This window comes from Gobio gobio (genome assembly GCF_949357685.1).
Source record: "Gobio gobio genome assembly, chromosome: 24".
NCBI classification, from domain to species: domain Eukaryota; kingdom Metazoa; phylum Chordata; class Actinopteri; order Cypriniformes; family Gobionidae; genus Gobio; species Gobio gobio.
Genome location: NC_137120.1, coordinates 8,808,401 through 8,828,852, shown reverse-complemented (window position 1 = coordinate 8,828,852; position 20,452 = coordinate 8,808,401). Strand labels below are relative to the sequence as shown.

At 39.9% G+C, this 20,452-nt stretch overlaps 1 protein-coding gene across 1 annotated transcript; it reads right to left on the bottom strand.

Annotated features, from left to right (window-relative positions):
* Positions 1–513: 513 nt before the first annotated feature.
* LOC307120953 (uncharacterized protein) lies at positions 514–18,066 on the bottom strand. The gene is made up of 5 exons (XM_079808255.1): positions 18,052–18,066; positions 11,641–11,961; positions 11,360–11,488; positions 4,698–4,765; positions 514–2,502 (listed from the first exon to the last, which is right to left on the bottom strand). Exons 2-5 carry the CDS (start codon positions 11,933–11,935, stop codon positions 2,452–2,454), a joined length of 543 nt encoding a protein of 180 aa, XP_079664381.1. The 5' UTR covers positions 11,936–11,961; positions 18,052–18,066; the 3' UTR covers positions 514–2,451.
* Positions 18,067–20,452: the final 2,386 nt, after the last annotated feature.

The following is a 20,452-nucleotide window of genomic DNA, read 5'->3' as shown; positions in this document are numbered from 1 at the left end:
GCTACCACTTCTGACACCTTCCATCTAGTTTCTGAGGGTGTTCTGTATTCTTTGGGTTTGAGTCAGGGTTGCCAAGTCCTGGGTTTTCCAGCGGAATTAACATGTCAAAATGTTTATGTTTAAAGTTTATTGACTCTGGAAGACTTGGAGTAAAGCTTTTCTTTGAGAAACGAACAAAGAACGTTACTGAAGTAATTCTTAAGAAAGGAAGATGTGTTCAGAGTTTTGCTGACCTGATACGGCGAAAGCTTAATTTATCAACTAGCTCCGCTTCACCTTCTTCGTTGCTCTGGTCGGTTGTAGCGCTATCCTATTGCGTGCAGAGGGAATTTGAAAGACAACCGTTTATCCCGCTCCTCGGATTGAGCCCTGACAACGGTGTGTTCCCAGATCCAACATCTTGATGTGGACTTGTCAGGCTAACTGTAGGGTAGTTAACAAAACAAATTGTAAATATTTGTAAAAGATAACTTAAAAAAAAAAAATCAACAATAAAAAAACCCGCTTCAATGACAAGAAGTATCTTTTAATTAAATAAGTGTAGGAATAACCTTTGGGCAGGGCAAAAAACAAAAGCCCTAATAACTAATCCAGGAATTATTATTATAATAATTTAAATAACCATAAGAACAGAAAAGGAAAATAAATTAAAATATACATTTTTAAATGAAACAAACAGGAGAACATTAAGATTTTAAACAAATTAGCAAACTCCACCTATCTATTTATCTACAGTCATGTGAAAAAGAAAGTAAACCAAAGAAAAGTTAACATCCTTTTGAATTCTATGAATTGATATATCAGAACAAAATATAGTCTTTAGCAGGTCTTAAAATTATATAAATACAACCTCAGATGAACAACAATACATGACATATCACACAGTGTCATTATTTATTTAACAAAAACTAGGCCAAAATGGAAAGGCCTTAGGTGACAAACTACGTACATCCTTACTGCTTCCATAGGAATCTGTCTGTCTGTCTGATTAGTTTATGTAGAGCATAAGTCAAATGGTTCCATGTGAACAGGAATGGAAAAAGCCCTTCAACCACATGCTATTGACTCAGACACAAAACTGACACCTCAAACATGCATCAACCACAAATGTCAGGCAGTATGCACAAGTTGTTTGTCTACCCAACAGATCAAACCACATTTCTGCACAAATGTATATTAATGAGACCACATCAGGGCTCACTTTGAATCATTTTGATGAGTATTTTGCATTTAAAGTTGTGCACTTGGAGATTTATGGCATCAGTTCTTTGAGACTTTAACATGCTCCAAAAGGTCCAAAAATTTAGATAATACAAGTCACGGTTAATTCTTTTGAGGACCATTTAATTGGTCCATCCGTAAATATCACATTTCAAACCCATCAGAATGATCCTGCTGTTAGTCTGCTGAGATCTCCTAATAATTGCTACTCAAACTAAAACCAGAGCATCCTACATTTTAATATCATGTCGTCCTCATAAAAAACGTTTCTCTTTTTGTGCTAGTCAGTGGCGTAGGCAGAATTTTATTTTTGGTCGGGCCTGGGCAAAAGTTAGCGGGCACTTTCACACGCACAGGTGTCACTATCACTGTCAACATAAACCTTAACTGCAGCTACAAGCTGTCCTCATACAAAACATGGGCAGCAGTTACAACAAATGTTAGACACTTACTTTCCACTTTTCAAATATTTTCTTCATTTTTAAATGAAAATAAACACCTTTCCGATCTGAAATGTGATGAGAAAAGGAAATACAGCGAGTTCGGATTCGAACCTCAGGTCGAATTGCGCCAAAACTTAATGCCATGCATCTTACCCCTACACTATCACGACTGATAGACACCAATGACGTGTTCCCGGTTTTACAGAATTAACCTGCGCTTGGAATTGAAAAGTCTTACCAGCTATTTGTGGCCTGATGGATGGGTTCTTTCCCGCATTAATGCAAGTTTTTAAAAGTCTTTTTTATAGAATTTGACATCGCTGCTGTTTATCTATCACACAACTGCAAATTATAGGCTAAGTGAATAGGTAAACACACTTCATGAACTCACAGGCGCGAGATGCATGAGACAGCCTGACACCTAATTGCCTAACAGCTGTCAACCAAACTCATCAAGCATTAAGCAAAAACCATAGACTGTAAAAAAAAACACATTTTATTAATTTCAGTATTTGAGATGTTATAATCATTTTGTAATTACGTTAAAATAATTTAAACAACTGTTATTTAACTAATATTATTATATTTGTATAATAAACTGGGGGTGGGGGCCTAGTCATCATAGTGGGCGGGCCTGACGAGCCCGATGGCTACGCCCCTGGTGCTAGTGCTACATGTGGTGATTATCACCAATTCCAAGATCCAATTGTAAACTTAGAATCTGAATCTGTTGCAGGAGGTTCCTAGTGAAATGATCACACAGCTGGTACAATAAACCGAAGTTTGATCATCTCATGGCGACCCCTGCATACACCACATCATGCTCCTCTTTAACTTTCTGTAAGAAAAAAAAAAGAAAAAAAACACCACTTAAGATATAATAAAATATTTTAATAATACATCTTCATCCTGAAGATTGTTTGAGAATTTTCAGAGCCCAAATTTTATGTTGGACAGTGTGCACAGACCTCCGCGGGGGCAGGAGCTGGACAAAAAAAAGAGAAAGTCCAAATACATAGCAGGGAAGTACACGATTTTGGACGCAGCTGTACTCTCTGGAAGTAATGCGGACAATGTTGGAATTAGTGATGCAAAGTCTGATTCATTTTCGCAAACCATTTTTTTTTCAGACAGCTCAATGAACCGTGCAAAAATTTTAGGAATCTTATCCAAGATGTGTCGTCAAAGTTTAATTCGCGGAACTTTTATATTGGATACGATTGACTAATATTGAGTAAGCCTACATCTTGGATAAAGTTCATAACATTTTTGCACGTGCAGCACACATTGCAGACATGCAAACACGGACGTGTTACATGTCTAAACTTAGCCTATATGGAAAAAATAAACCAGTCTTATAAACTTGTAGATTTCACTTAACAACTTGTATAATGCATGCACAACGAACTATGTCTCCTTCCTGCAAAATGTGTTGTACATAGCTCCAGAATAACTACATTTAGATTTGCAGATAAAAATGACAATATTCTACGACAGTGTACGTTAATGACATACATTTATGAAAGAATTGGATATGATTGTTAAGACTGTTCTGTTTCTGCTCTTTTTTCACCCCAGCTTTCTCACACATGTGCAAACCAGCAGAAACATGTGCATTTTTTTTTCAAATTTCATTTCCTGAAGACTTCAGTTTCCTGTCAGATGTTTAAACGTTATTTCATCAGAAACCAAAACAATGTCTGTTGGTATTTTAATTACTATGGTAAGTTTACTAATAATCCATTAGCAATCGGATTGACACCTTAATCGATCTGACTGGACTCGAATTGGAAGGGGTGGTTTATTCCTTTTTTAATTTGATCAAGAGAACATGTGAACACTTTATTTGATTAAAAAAACGAAACTGGAAAGTACTGCGCATGTGCAATGACAAAGAAATGGCGCGATGACATATGACGCACAGAACGAGCTGATGTAGTTAAATAAAATGTAGTAAATGACTTGTGTTATTCTAAAATTCTTCTACCACTCAACCTCTGTGAAGTGGAGCAGAACTATGTCACATCAGACCTCATTTCATACTCTCATCCACATCCCATTTATTTTGGACACGGGAAGGGGTATTTTTTACTGTTTGATAAATATAAGCAGAACGGCATAACGTTCACGTGCTTGTCGTCTCCTAATTAGGACCCGAAATACATAAAGTCTGCTCTTTAAAATAAAAGAATAGTAGAAGAGAATAGTATACACAAACAGTGGGAAACTCTGTATATTAATGCAGTGTGCACATATCAAAAAAATCTATTTCGATTTGAAGCTTGTGACATATAAAGGCGCACATCAACTCGATCACTTTATTTATCGCACCTTGGGTTCATTCCGATTGAAGCCCAAGGTGTGCATGTAAACATAGGATATGAATCAGTGTTTCTCGTATAATGAATTAAAATCTTAATAATTTCATACATGTTGCTGAATCTAAGTGGTTACACAAAATTTTTCTAAAATTGAGTTTTTTTTTTGTTATATCAACTTATTATAATATAACTATATTGAGTAGTCCTTGAGTAGGGATTTGATAATCATTTATGTTGTACAATTAAAAAAGGTTCTGTATCACAGTGCAAGAAGTTACTTGTTGCGGCACTGGCATTAACAACGCTATTGCTAGTGACATACTATACGTTCACAACCTAACCATAAGCTCTCTTCAGCACAATGGAAACCAAAAAAAAACACAAACAGGTCTTTCCCTTTACTCAAAAACACATTAATTAACACTTCATTTCAACATTTACTCTCCTGATTCTGCCCTATGTAAAGCATGCTGGGAACTAACAATCCACCCATCCAGTTTTAGTTAATGCAACTAAAATGATTGATGTAGCTCTGAACACATGGTTTAATAAAACTTCAATTTTAGATGCATTGATTGAACACAGTTAACCTAAGGTAGGCAAAATGTATAGCAATTTTGTTGCTCTAACTTATTTTAGTTAAGTTAAATTGAACAAGCAGCAAAGATACACAGACACATACACCACATAAATTGGTAAACAATGATCTTACCGGTTTCTGTGCTTTTCTTTTTTTGAACGTTGTCTCAGCGTAAGTGATCTCTTCATCATGAGTCTCAACTGTTTCAAACATAAAAATAATAGATGTATTAAAACAATGAAAATAAATCTTAACTAGAGCTTTCTTCACAACATATGTGTTATTAGGGCTGATAAAATTACATCAGAGAAAGTAGTTTTTTATTGAAATAATACAGATTAGCATTTCTGTGTTTGCATTTACAGTGTTTTTAATGCTGTTTTTTGGGCGAGTGAGACGAGTAAAGAGCGCTGCCCATATTAAGATAATTCCCAAAACCAATAACTTCATATTTTATTTATTAAAAAATGAGAATAACTGTGATTGAATGATAGTTTAGATCTATCAATTGATTATGATATTTAGAGTAGAGTACAACAGGGCTAAAAGCCACACCCTAAGAAAAATGTGCTTTTTTTTCCTACTCTCATAGTTTATGATTGCAGAAAAAATGAAATAATCGGATTTATGGAGCAACAGATTTTGTTTTGAAATCATGAAAGTAGTTTATTTGTTTAAAAATCTTATAAATGTACGAGGTGGTCCTTTTACCCCACAGACACACAGGGTAAAACCAGCATGGGGCAAAAGACACACAGTATTGATTAAAATACTTTAACTAAAATAATATGTTTTGAATAATGTCTAAGTTAATACTTGTTCAAAATAATCTCTTTAGCAAAGTTTGTACTATTTTCGGGGTTATTTGGACAAATAAAATTATTAATTTTTGTTCTGTCATTAAAATATGTTCATTTTAAAAATACAGAAACAAAATTATTTAAAAAATAAAATTCTGAAAGCATTGAAGGAGATCCCATAATAATTCAAAATAGATTTACAGTAGTAACAATAAATGTTATTATATTATATGATTAAAATCACATTTTTAAATATGATGGATTCATTACAAATATGGTGATTATCTCTAAGGTTGACACCCGATTTTCTGATCCAAGATGGCGACGCGAGTAGTTCGCGAGGCTCTGGGTCTCTCCAGATTCTGCAATTTTGCGGTATTTTTCCTGCTCATCTCGGGTCTGTTCGTTCAGAATAGTTGTGCCTTAACATCGTACACCCGTGGTGAGATTTTGGATATTGGTTTGCGAATTTCCGACAGTTTTATGGACAATCTTCGACTCCTTCCTGAGATCGCTAGGACACCCGAGGCTATGCACTCTACCCGGCCGGGCGGAAGTGCTCGCAGGCGGCGCCGAGATCGTAAACAAAGGCGGGGAATACGCGGTGGTCTGAGAGCTAAGCTAAGGCTAAAGCTAAGGCTAACCCCACATCGGCTCTCTTTACCCAGTATTTTCCTTGCCAATGTACGGTCGCTAGTGAACAAAATGGAGGAGATTCGACTCAGCATCACACACAGCAAGAAACTTTTGAACTGTAACGTCCTAATCTTCACGGAAACCTGGCTAAACGGCGGAATACCGGACACCGCTATTGAGCTAGCGGGATGCCACACGCTCCGGGCGGATAGAACATTAGATGGCTCCGGTAAGACCAGAGGTGGTGGATTGTGCATTTACATTAACAAAGCCTGGTGCACAAACTCTGCTATTGTTGGGAGTCATTGTTCAGCTAACCTCGAGTTTCTCATGGTTAAATGTAGACCGTTTTATCTGCCGCATGAGTTCACTTCCACCATTATAACTGCAGCCTATATTCCTCCGGATGCTGATGCCAAGCTTGCTATGAAAGAACTTCACGCAGCCATCAGTAAACAACAGACTGATCACCCGGAAGCTGCTTTTATTGTTGCAGGTGACTTTAATCATTCAAACTTAAAGTCAGTGCTACCCAAGTTTCACCAGCATGTTTCCTGCCACACCAGAGGAAACAAAACCTTAGACCATGTGTACACAAACATGGCTGGTGCTTACGTTGCGACACCCCTCCCCCACCTGGGACAGTCAGATCACCTCTCTTTGTTCCTCATCCCCAAATATGCACCCCTCATCAACCGTGTGAAGCCAGCAGTAAAGACCATCAAGGTGTGGCCTGCGGGGGCAGACTCCACACTCCAGGAAAGGTTTCTACACACAGACTGGAGTGTGTTTGCTTCTCAAGCCACCAGTGGCGCTCACACAGACATTGACTTCTACACCTCCTCTGTATTGGATCATATCAATACCACCATTGACAGTGTTACAACCCAGAAACAGATCACCACATACCCTAATCAGAAGCCTTGGATGAACAGGGAAGTTCGACTCCTGCTGAAGTCACGCAATACTGCCTTCAGATCAGGAGATGCACAAGCCTACAGTACATCCAGAGCTAACTTGAAGAGGGGCATCAAAAAGGCCAAGCACTGCTACAAGCTGAAGATAGAGGGTCACTTTTCCAACTCTGACCCTCGACGCATGTGGCAGGGCATCCAGGCCATCAGTAACTACAAACCCCCCCACTCCACCCCCGCAGCCACTGATGTCAACTTCCTGAACGAGCTAAATCACTTTTATGCTCGCTTTGAAAGAGACAACAGAGAAACTGCCACCAAGCTCAAACCCTCAGCTGACCCACCAATCACACTCTCCACCACAGATGTCTGCAAGTCACTGAGCCGGATCAGCGCACACAAGGCTGCTGGACCAGACAACATCCCTGGTCGTGTTCTCAGGGCATGTGCGGAGCAGCTCGCTGGGGTTTTTACAGACATTTTCAACCTGTCTCTTGCCCAAGCAGCTGTACCTTCATGCTTTAAACGCACGTCCATTGTGCCAGTGCCTAAACACTCTAACCCGAGGTGCCCTAATGACTACCGCCCTGTAGCACTCACACCCATCGTCATGAAGTGCTTTGAGCGGCTGGTCCTGGAACACCTAAAAGACTCTCTACCATCCACATTGGACTCACACCAGTTTGCCTATCGCAGCAATAGGAGCAAAGAGGATGCCGTTTCCATGGCACTGCACTCTGTGCTCACCCATTTGGACCATAAGAACACTTATGCACGCATGCTGTTTGTTGACTTCAGCTCAGCATTCAACACTGTCATCCCAACCAAGTTAATAGCCAAACTTGAAGACCTGGGCATCAATACCTCAATGTGCAACTGGATTTTGGACTTCCTAACTGACAGACCCCAGAATGTTCGTTCAGGATTCACCTGCTCCACATCCATCACACTCAACACTGGCGTACCACAGGGCTGTGTGCTAAGCCCGTTTCTCTACTCCCTCTTCACCGCCGACTGCAAGCCTGTGTATGGATCTAATTCTATCGTCAAGTTTGCGGACGACACTACGGTGATTGGTCTCATCAGCAACAACGATGAGACCGCCTACAGGGAGGAGATCCAGCACCTGGCCACATGGTGCGCTGATAATAACCTGCTCCTCAACACCACCAAAACGAAGGAGCTCATCGTGGACTTCAGGAAGGAGTCAAGAGGCACACACGACACCATCCACATCAATGGAATGGCTGTTGAACGTGTCTCCAGTTTCAAGTTCCTGGGGATCCACATCTCGGCGGACATGTCGTGGACGACCAACACCTCCAGCCTGGTCAAGAAGGCTCACCAGCGCCTCTTCTTCCTGAGGACACTGAGGAAGAATCAGCTCTCCTCGGCTATCCTGGTGAACTTCTATCGCTGCGCAATAGAAAGCATCCTGACCAACTGTGTGGCAGTATGGTATGGGAGCTGCTCTGTTGCGGAGCGCAAGGCACTGCAGCGGGTGGTGAAAACTGCCCAGCGCATCACAGGGACTCCACTACCTGCCATCGAGCACATCCAGAGGAAACGCTGCCTGCATCGAGCTCGCAGCATCCTCAAGGACTCCTCTCACCCAGCCCACAGACTGTTTTCTCTCCTGCCCTCCGGCAGGCGTTTCAGGGACCAGGACCAGCAGACTAAAGAACAGTTTTTTCCCCAGAGCTGTCTCCTTACTGAACTCCAACCCCCGTTGATCCACTCCCCTCTTATACTGATAACTCTCCTACCTCACATCCACCTTCACTTTGTTATTTGCACTACCGACTGTTTATCACAGTAACAACTGTTTACTTATTCATTTTGCACTACCACACCGTAACTGGATCATGCTCATTTGCACTGCCGACTGTTTACAGTACCTACTGTTTACATTTGTATTTTGCACTGTACTTCTAACTGTAATATGCAACCACTTTCCACTGCACTTTTACACTTTTTTCGGATAGCTTCTGTCCATAATTTACCTAATTAACCTTAATCCACTGCCATATTCCTCATTTTAGCCTAACATATCATTGTATACCTCTATCTGTAAAATTCTGTTTATAGTAATAGCCATCTGTATATTATATTATATTCATAGTACATATCCACCTGTAAATTCTGTTTATAGTATTAACCATCTGTATATTATTCACCTGTAAATTCTGTTTATAGTAATAACCATCTCTCTATTTATAGATATATTTATATATACTCAGTACATATCCATGTCCTGCACTTATGCAAACGTTGTATATCCTGCACTTGCTGCTATTGCACTTCTGGTTAGACCTAAACTGCATTTCGTTGCCTTGTACTTGTACTTGTGTAATGACAATAAAGTTGAATCTAATCTAATCTAATCTAATCTAATCTAATATGATACTTACAATCTGAATATGACCATGTCATGTCAACAAATGGAACGGCTCTTTATGATCATTTTAAATATGGTGCCTTTTGCCCCAACAGCAGGGGCACCTTTTACCCCAAATACCATATGTTTACATAGTCTTCCATTACTGAAAAACTGCTGCTTTAATTACCTTGAATACAACACAGAATGTGTTATGTGGTGTGCTTTTTACAGAAGCACAGAATCAAAAAGTGGTTGTTAAAGGTCCCATGGCATGGCATTTTTCTATTATTTTATAATGTTTCCTGAGGTGTACTTATATTGTTAGTATGATTTTTACATCATAAAATTTCATAATTTAGAAATAAAAGGCATTTTTTCTATACTGCTGTTTGCCCTGTGGCTGAATGCCCTGTTTCAAGGGGTGTATCTGCTGCGAGACTTCAGTAAAAATGCCCACTGTTGTGATTGGCTGACATCTTTGCATTTGAAATGAGTATCAGATCTTGTAGCGGAGGGGACGTGGTTTAACGAGGTCTACGAGACACGAGCCTGCCAGAGAGACGGATGGACCTGAGTTCACTTCTCATCAGTTCTCTCAGCACGTCTCAGTTCAGTGAACTGTTGTAGTTACTAGCATATACTTCAGGTTATTAGTCTATTTCTAGTCGGAGGGGCTGTCACTCATGTCAGAAAGTTAGTAACTTTAGTAAATTATGGATCAGCGCTGACTCGAGACGCGAACTGTTTAGAACGATTCAGTCCGATTTGGTGAACTGGTTCGACCGGTTCACTAAAAAGAACCGGTTCAAAAGAAAGATTTGTTCGCAAACCGGACATCACGGACCAGAGACGGAGCGATTGCTAACAAAGTTATATTGTAACTACCGAGTTGTGAGAGCGCTGTCAGCGCGAGTTTATTTTGTTTGTATCTGAGAGTTCTGAATAAGCACGAGTCCCAGTCACGCCGAGTACGTCTTCCTCTTATTCTAGCAACTTTGTAACACATGTAATGTACCATTACAGCTGTCAAGATGAACGAGTTACGAGTAAGTGTTGATTATAGCATTATTTTTAGATATGTTCCTATCATATGAAAAGTGTCAGCATTGACTACACAGCGCAAACAAAGACACAACAGCAGTAATCAAATGTAATCCAGTTTATTGTGGGAATAGCTGACTAGCCTAGCCGGATATGCTCCCGCTTACCCCCCTTCTGCTTAATCTTGCGCCGCGTTTGGCGCCTCTGCTGTGGTTGAGATGCAGAACTGGGGGTCGGTGATGTTGAAGGCCGACCGGTCGATGCAGCCCAAGCTTTGGCGTGCGTGAGGTTTATCTCTAAAGATGTGGCTCTGCCGATGTTGAGCAGAAACTCACGACTGTATGCACATTTTAGAACAGATAGACGCGACGAGGACGTACAAAAACACTGACTCACAAGATAGAAAACACCGTTCTGTCGGGAGAGAGAGAAGCCGCAGCGTGTGCATGAATAATAAAGTTCTGTGTGAAGTTGAATAATTAGCTACACATCAGAAATCACTGATCACAGATCAGAAGGAACTGAAAAAAGACTTCTGTTTTCATTTGTACATCCAAACACTGAGAAACTGCCAGCATTCACTCGTTCACAAGCCATGATCTCTCGAGGACAAATATGGCGCTCACATGGGCGTGCCAGATTCTCTGGGCGGAGGAAAGGGAGGTAACCGTTCCTGTTATGACATCATAACAGAAAAATTCAAGATCAGCTCATCTGGGCTGTCATTTTCTCAAAGGCAGAGAAAGACAGCCAGAACTCGGTTTACACCGATCAAAATTTCTAGCCACTTGGGGACAATATTCAGGCTAGGGGAACTCATATTAATGTTGAAAAACCTCATAAAATTAAAATGTCATGCCATGGGACCTAAGAAAAGTGCTGAGCAGAATCTGTGCCATCTAGTGGTTTAAAAGAGAATAAAGTAAAATGCGCCTTTTTACCCAAGTGCACCTTTAGCCCTGTTGTACCCTATATGTTTAAAGTATTGTTTATTACTTGTTAAAATCAGTAGGTTACACTTGCCTTCTTGATCAGGTTTTCTGTGTTTCCTGCAGATGCAGAAGATCCCAACGAATGCAGCAACCATCAGCAGAGATCCAGCAGCAGCAGAAGCTGAGATCAGCACTATCAGAGAGACTGGGACTGGAGGAACTGATGGAGAATGTGTGCTGACTATTTAGTGTGATGATGGTTAGTAAGTAATTCTGTCATTTATACTAATTATAAAATGATGAAATATTTCAATATGTATATATATATATAAAAAGAATGTTTGAAGGACAGGACAAATGATCTCTACTCACCATAGACGGAAATATTGAATGTTTTTGATGATTCTTTCACTCCCATTATCTGTAGTTGATAAACTCCAGCATGTTCAGTTGTGATGTTTGTGATGGTCAGAGATCCAGTTTGATTGTCCAGCTTCAGTCTGCCTCTGAATCTCCCATCAGGAACATCATCAAATGTGGAGAAGATTCTGTCAGCTCCACTGATTTGAGCTATTGAAGAGTTTTCAGCTCCATATTTCCACAGTATGTCGTCGTCTTCCTGTATTTCAGTAACTTCAGTGTTTAGAGTGACAGAATCTCCCTCCATCACTGACACTGACTCACCAAACACACCTGGAGAAGATCAGCAGCAGAATCAGAAGAAACAAATGAAAGGTGAGATACATGAACAGACAGATGTGTGAACCAATAAGCCTAACTTTTCATTTGTATGTTGTTTTATCTACTATAGAGAAAAAATAAATGTGGGAAGTTGCATGATAAATAAATTAGATTGAAAGTACAAAATCAGTCATCCCATGACTTTCAATATTTTATTACATTTTTATGACTATTCCAGGCCTGGAAATTTTTATTTAAAACTCCAATCACAAACCGAGACATAAATCTAAAGTTTGCTTAAATCACAATAACGATTTGTCTGGGACAGATAACATCAGATGAACATAGTCCAATCTGGACAGCAGCAGCAGCTGTACTACCCGGAAAGTAGGCCACAGAAATATATATATATATATATATATATACAACTTACCAAACAGACGGCAGCAGCACAAACAGAACAAAACAAACATGTGAAACATTTTCTTCAGTAGTTCAACGAAAAGTCTGACCTAAAAAGACTATCCGCTGAAAACACTGAAATATACAAAACCGGGCTATTAATCTGGTGTGTGAATCCTCCCCTGACAGAGTTTGACCACCCCTCCCACATGTATACACACGCACACGTTTTTTTTTAGTGTGACCATTCAAAAGTTTGGGTTCAGTAAGGTGAAATATTCCAATTTAATATAACTGTTTTCTATGTGAATATATTAAAGTGTAATTTATTCCTGTGATCAAAGCTGAATTTTCAGCATCATTACTCCAGTCTTCAGTGTCACATGATCCTTCAGAAATAATTCTAATATGAGGATTTGATGCTCAATAAACATATATGATTATTATCAATGTTGGAAACAGCGGTGTTGCTTCATATTTTTGAATTATGACAAAACTGACATCATTTTTCCAGGATTCTTTGATAATTACACAAAAACAGAAGAACTGCATTTGTTTGAAATATAAATAGTTTGTAACATTGTCTTTACTGTCACTTTGATTATTTTAATTTGCCCTTGTTAAATATAAATATACAAATCTTACTGAGATTTGTATATATTCAAACTTTTTGGAAGGTTAAAGTATAAAATGTTTTCCACTATTACATAGTTTTTAATTTAGCATATGATAGTTTTTGAAAGGTAGTTGTCTCACTGTGCTCTGTACTTAGAAGTAGAAGACAAAATGATTTTGCAAATAATGGATGACCTACATTTCGTGGTAAAATAATATTTTAGATTTTAAAGTGTTCTTTAAACATTTATTAAATTCTCAATTGTTGTTTTTGTATGGAAACCAAAAGCCAAAGTGAACGTCTGGTGTCATGGTACGGAAGTTCATCTTCTGAGTCAAAGCGAAAGTGGCTGTGGTTTGGTTTTCTACAGAAGTGTGGTTTGATCTTTTGGGTGGACTACCAGCTTTTAGGTCTGAGAATAGGTACATTTCTAGGTTGTAGGACAAGCGTTTCTTCCTGTCCTGCTGTTATGAAAAGTTTTTAAGACCCACTGCAAAAAATGCTTTTCTTACTTAGTATTTTTGTCTTGTTTTCAGTCCAAATATCTAAAAAATCTTACATTAAGAAGCATTTACTAGACAAGCAAAAGTTTTTGTCTTGTTTTGGGGGAAAATAACTCAAAATTAAGTTTTATTGTAAAAGTTGTCTGTGGAAACCCCCAAAAGTAAGAGCAGGCCTCTGGTTACCATGGCAGCAGCTACAGGTCAGATAAGACAATAATATATGACTGAAAAGAATGCAGAACTTTGCTCTTGACTCACTTTGGATCAGGCCAAAAAACCCAAAGTATACTTTGTCTTTTTTACAGACACACAATCGAATGCACAGCCTTGCAAAGTATAGGCTACTTCTTTTGACTCGTACGCGTACACAGCCGCTCGATGAATGCATATTTAGGGCTGTGCCGGTAGACTTGAAAACCGCACCAATGTGGTGGTCCACCAAAACAATTCATTTTGTATGTGAATGCTGTTTTGTGTGAATATTACCACAAGAGTGAAGCACAAAGCTTTGTTTACAAAATTAATAATAGGTAAGCAATTAAATGTTACTTTTATGTAATTAATTAAATGTTACTTTTGCAGCCATGGAAACATATGGATTCATGCTGAATGAGAGAGGTAGGCTATGTGAGCCAAATTTAAGCTTTGTCAGCTTTTTTATTATGTTTTGCGATCTGGTCAACCGATTTTCTGCGAATTTTAACAATAGGCCTAGTCCATTTTATTCCACTGGACATGGACATCTCGTTTCTTTTCCCAAATCTTCACTGTCTCACCCATTTTCGCAGAGGATTATAAACGTTTCTTCCTTTCGTATGCTTTTAATTAGGTCTATTATACATATTTGCATCCTTTAGCCTACAATGGTAAAGTAGAAAAAAACACTGTAGGATACCTTTTTACTTCAAATTCTATTTAACACAGTTTGAAGATGAAGACAAGAAGATATTAGAAACAACACTTATTATAGGAAAATGTATTTTTGCATAATTTGTATGTTTTTTTTATTATGAGAAATATTCAATAACTTCATTATTATTAAAAAATATTTTCAATAACTTCACTCTAACACACTGTACTGTCACCAAATTCTGTTCACACATCACTGCTCTCCTGCTGGTTATACTACAACACTTAGGCCCCATCCACACAAAGCCAGAGCTTTCCCTATCCAATCTTTTTTCCCCTCATTTTAAGAAATATCAGCGTACACATGAGAGAACATTGGACCAGCTCTATACCATTTCCAGGGTGCTGGAGGGTTCATGGGAGTTTGCCCAACCAGTCCACATGTGTTTTGTTGATTTGGAGAAGGCATTCGACTGTGTTCCTCGTGGCATCCTGTGGAGGGTGCTCTGGGAGTATGGGGTCGGCAGCCCCCTACTTAGGGCTGTTCGGTCCCTGTGCGACCAGAGCAAGAGCTTGGTCCGCATTGCCGGCAGTAAGTCAGACCTGTTCCCGGTGCATGTTGGACTCCAGCAGGGCTGCCCTTTTTCACCGGTTCTGTTCATAATTTTTATGGACAGAATTTCTAGGCGCAGCCAAGGGCCGGAGAGTGTCCAGTTTGGGGACCACACGATTTCGTCGCTGCTTTTTGCGGATGATGTTGTTGTGTTGGCCTCCTCAGACCAGGACTTTCAGCGTGCACTGGGACGGTTTGTGGCTGAGTGTGAAGTGGCTGGGATGAGAATCAGCATCTCCAAGTCCGAGGCCATGGTTCTCAGTCAGAAAAGGGTGGTTTGCCCACTTCAGGTTGGTGGAGAGTTCCTGCCTCAGGTGGAGGTGTTCAGGTATCTCAGGGTCTTGTTCACGAGTGAGGGAAGGATGGAACGGGAGATCGACAGACGGATCGGTGCAGCGTCTGCAGTAATGCGGTCGATGTACCGGTCTGTTGTGGTGAAGAAGGAGCTGAGCTGTAAGGCAAAGCTCTCAATTTACCGGTCGATCTACGTTCCTACTCTCACCTATGGTCATGAGCTGTGGGTCATGACCGAAAGGACAAGATCCCGGATACAGGCGGCCAAAATGAGTTCTCCGTAGAGTGGCTGGGCGCTCTCTTACAGATAGGGTGAGAAGCTCGGTCACTCGGGAGGAGCTCAGAGTAGAGCCGCTGCTCCTTCACATCGAGCTGAGGTGACTCGGGCATCTATTTCGGATGCCTCCTGGACGCCTTCCCAGGGAGGTGTTCCAGGCACGTCCCACCGGGAGGAGGCCCCGGGGAAGACCTAGGATACGCTGGAGGGATTACGTCTCCCGGCTGGCCTGGGAACGCCTCGGGGTTCCCCCGTAAGAGCTGAAGGAAGTGGCTAGAGAGAGGGAAGTCTGGGCGTCTCTGCTTAGACTATTGCCCCCGCGACCCGGCCCAGGATAAGCGGAAGATGATGGATGGATGGACGCAAGAGAAATGAAAACGACTCAGAACGATGTAGTATACATGCCAGGCCAGTGTGTGGAGCTGTAATTCTGCCACAGAAATACACTAAAAACAGAGAAGAGTTGTGGCTAGAAGGGGTACAACAATGGTATGAAGTGAGACAAAATCTCACGATAAAATAACAATAAATAAATGTGCTACTTACCAGATTGTGTTTTATTAACGCCTACACCTACCCCTACCCCAACCCTAAACCTATCCTTACAATAATGCAAATGCAGTAATTAAAAGACGCAATATTGATGTGCGCATGCCCAGTGGCCTAACTGTATCCCCTCTAGTCTTTCCCGTGTGGGACGTGGTGTGATGACATCACCGTTTCACAGAATATAAGGATTGGCAACTCCTTCAGATTTATCCACTCTGGGACCTGGTTTCAAAAAAGATCAGTTTCCCAAAACCTGGATCCGTGTGGACGAAATGCTGATACGGTACAACATTTTTACGTATACAGCTAAACGCGTCTCCGTGTGGACGGGGCCTCAGTTAACATTGTCTGTTGGGTACGATTAATGTTTTATTATCTCATACATCTATTTTGAAACTATTTTAAGTATAACTGAAACCAAACACTGTTATTAAACCATTTAAATTACAAAGTATGTGCTAATTAGTTTTAATTAATGCTGCTTTCACGTGTTATCGGAAATGTCGTACTTCCCACTTCTGAAGTTGTAATTACAAGCTCATCGCATTCAAATTTTGTCTTGAGAGGGCTTTCATGTCCAATTTTTTAAATAGGAAACTAGTATTTACGATAATTCCGGTAGCACGTGAAGGCAGCAGTATTAACATTGAAATACTACCTATTGCAATACAATAAAGTCACACTATAGCAACACTCTCCCACATATTTTGCTATTGTAATGTGCTTCTTTCCATCGTTGGTAGCAGTGAGTGGTATTAGACAACAAATACGCAGTTTTACCATCATGCTGATAAAGTTTCTTCAGTCATTTGGCAATCCTACAGCGGTAACCACTGTAGGGAAAGCATGTTTTTCCCTAAAATAAGTGTTGTAGTATAACCAGCAGGACAAATGCCTCAGTCATATCTGTGAAAAACTTTTATACAAGAAGGTAAAAATATTAGGATGTACAGTAAAGTATGATGAATATGTTAGTATTTTATAAACTAAAATTTAGAGTAAAATGTCGTTTTAATACACCAAAAACTAACTGTCCACATGTGTACGTCATGCAGCAGTGGAGTCAGATTGCATAAAGTCTGATTTCTGTAACCTGCTGGTATATCAGTTCTATTTTTGCAAATATGTTTTGAATTGCCTTATATTTTAATAAAACAGACATTTAACAAATATATCAACATAAATAACAATTCAAAATGACATATTATGGCATTAAATGGCAACTTATACGCATACATAGAGACAAATTTGCATTTTGCCTTCCAACCAGGGACAGCACAGGTCAAGCACTCAGTACAGAATAATATATAATATCCCAGAGGACAGTGGTAGTGACAGTGACAGCAGTGATGAGGAGGATGCCAGCAAAGCCCAGTCCATATTGCTACAAGGTCTCACCATATATGTAACTACCGTTATAGTTTCTACAATATGTGTTTTATTGTTGTTATATTGTAATATTAATGTTTTTAATAACTGAGCTGATATAACATGACATAATAAAAACACAATGTTCCACATTGTCATCTATGGCTTTATGTCCCATTTCACGCCTTTGTTGCATGGTGTCCACATATGTGGACAAATAAATAATTTTTAAATCAAACTGAATTTTTCAAAAATGAAAATGGATTTGTTGCATCATATTAAAGTAATAAAAATAATCTTTATAAAATCTAGGTAATGTTTCCCATAATTCATGCATGAAAGGGTTAGCATGTTGCCAACTTTCCTGAACTCACCGACTTTGTAAAAAAAAAAAAACTGCCACCGTCACATGTGCACAGTTTTGAGCAATCTCTCGCCACGAGTTACAACCCATGTGAATACTGCAAAATAATTAAATGCGCACTTTTACAAAAGTTACAAAAATCCGGCAGTGCGCGTACTCTTCTGATGACGAAATTCACGTCACCCGACTGCACGCCGACCTTCGCGTACGCGTAAAAAGTTAACTTTTTTGTAAAGTGTACTAAAGTAAACAACGTTTGTACCTTACTTCTTCTCACCGCTGTTTCCTGGTGGTTTATAGAACAATTTCTCCAAGTCGCCCTCTGTCGTTTCATTGAAAAGTGCAACGCGAGCGCGTCAAGTAGCCTATAAACGCCTCGTCCGTTTGGTGAGGTGCGCCCGCAGTCAGCGGAGGCTCGCGCTGCGGACTGCGGAGCCAGGCAAACGTAAACAAGGCTTGCTGCGTTCACACCAAACGCGAATAGAGCGTCAAAATCGCGTCTACCGCGTCTAGTTTCACGCGCGAACATTTTGAATGCATTCGCGCGTCCGCAGCGAGTTGGACGCGCGTTAAGGCACTCCAGGAGAAATATGTCATAAAACACCACTCTGCCTCTTTTAATTTTCATTAAACATATATATTAAGCATGAATAGCCACACAAATGTGGTCCAGGCAACTCCTACATTATCTTCACTGAATGTATGTTTAAATATCCTTAAAATATAAAGTTATGAAACTTCTCTTTGCCCTCAGTCAAAACGATTTGGCAGACAACAAATTCATGAGAGCAAAGCTCGGCCGTTAGATCTACACAAAACGAACCACTACAGGACATCAGAGTCAGCGGCAGACGCCAGTAGGACAGGCCGAGGAAAGGCTGCCTTCGCCGGGGTTATGAGCGGTGATTGCCCGGTGATCGCCTGGATCTCACAACTCCAAAAACACAAGATAATTTTTTTAAATAGGCGCTCTCTTTAGAAATAAACCACAGATTTGAGCTTTCCATTGACTTAACATTGAAATCACTCGCGCCAGACGCTCTATTCGCGTTTGGTGTGAACGCAGCATTAAGGGAAACATACTGTCTTTAAAAAGGATTTTCAGATAAACCTTTCTGTGAATGAACATGCATCTATCCAGGACATTACTATTGAGAATGAGGAGATACGTCATGGTCGTGGGCGGAGTCTGAGCCCTACACCACTCTGGGATCCCACGCTATCGGTTGCCAGGGGTAACATTGTAAGAGCGATACAGAGATCAGAGCAGGAAAGACGGCTCGAGGAATAATCATCGCAGCGTTTAAGCGGAGAAATTACGAGAAAACTTAGAAGAAATGGAGAAGAAGAGGTCTCTTACAGGGAGAAACTTACTACCAGCGCCAAGCTGTATTTAGAGAAGCTGATATCAAAAACGTTGACCCATACAAGCTGCCACGGCAGAACTCCGAACTCTTTACCACCTTGCACTGAAATGTTTCTATAAATATATTTCCTGTGCATTCTGAATAATAAATAATATATCTCCCCACTATCCTGCAGCAGTCCAGTGCTCGTCATCATAGCAGTGTTTTTCTCTTACTGATCATATTTTATACCTGTTGAGTTATATTTTTAAATTAATTTGACTAAAAATTTAAATGATCATTTGTGTGTGCTGGTGCTTTTATTCCAGCCTTCTTAAGTAGAATGAATGCTCGGTACGTGCCTTAAATGAATGTAACGTTAACAATGTTAAATATTGAATTAATCTTTAACAGTTATGCACACAGTAGAGGAAAATGACAGTCAACTAGGCCTACCTTGAAAATTAATTAAGCGTTTTGGGCATAAACATGTTTATAACATACAGTAAAATGACTGACAATGAAAAATGACAGAATAGTGATCAACATGTTTAATACAAATAAATAAAGGTTCGTATCGATCAGGTGTCTCACACTTCAGCATCGCGATCATTAGTTAAACCATGACTGACACCCTGTGGTGAAATAATGGCGTACGTTTACCAGCCGCTGCTTTCTCAGATCGGCTTGGGTGGATTAAAACTTCATGTTCAGTTGAGTTTGGAAAACTATGTATAGTAATCATCAGAATATCTCTTCTCCAGTCTCTGTCCGAATCATATGCTGCGTCCCAATTCGCATACTATCCGTACTAAATAGTACTCGAAAAAAGAATTAGTATGTCCCAAATATTAGTATGTTGAAAAGAGTATTCCAAAGATTCCCGGATGGTTTACTATTTCCGGTCAGAATCCGAAGTGCAGATCGATGCGCACTCTAACGGCTGATATTGCCCACAACCCATTGCGAGATGGACGAGGATTCGATTAGAACTACAAACGCGGATAAAAAGTGTCAAAAAACTACAAACATGACGGTACGCGAGTCTGACGGTTAAGTGGAGAGGATTAGATAAAGTGGTTTGAGTGAGCAATTATCAGTATTTAACCTGACGAAAAGATATTTATTCAATATTATCCACATTATATTTCTCCTTCAGCAGCATTGAGAACTTTTGTAATGATACGTTTGGCCATTAACTTTGCAAACACATGAGAGGAGTCTCTGCATTAAAGACCCACGAAAGGCAGATCAACGTGCGACTACATTTCTCTCAGATACGGTAGGAAATTAAATTGAAAGTGGGGGATTTGAACTGTGAC

What these genes read in the sequence shown, in the direction of transcription:
- LOC307120953 (XM_079808255.1), bottom strand. Translation starts at nt 11,935, where the DNA reads ATGGAGGGAGATTCTGTCACTCTAAACACTGAAGTTACTGAAATACAG. An exon ending in CAGAAAACCTGATCAAGAAG is followed by an intron (nt 4,766 to 11,359) that starts GCAAGTGTAACC and finishes TGTTTGAAACAG; the next exon opens with TTGAGACTCATGATGAAGAG. An exon ending in AAAGAAAAGCACAGAAACCG is followed by an intron (nt 2,503 to 4,697) that starts GTAAGATCATTG and finishes TTTTTCTTACAG; the next exon opens with AAAGTTAAAGAGGAGCATGA.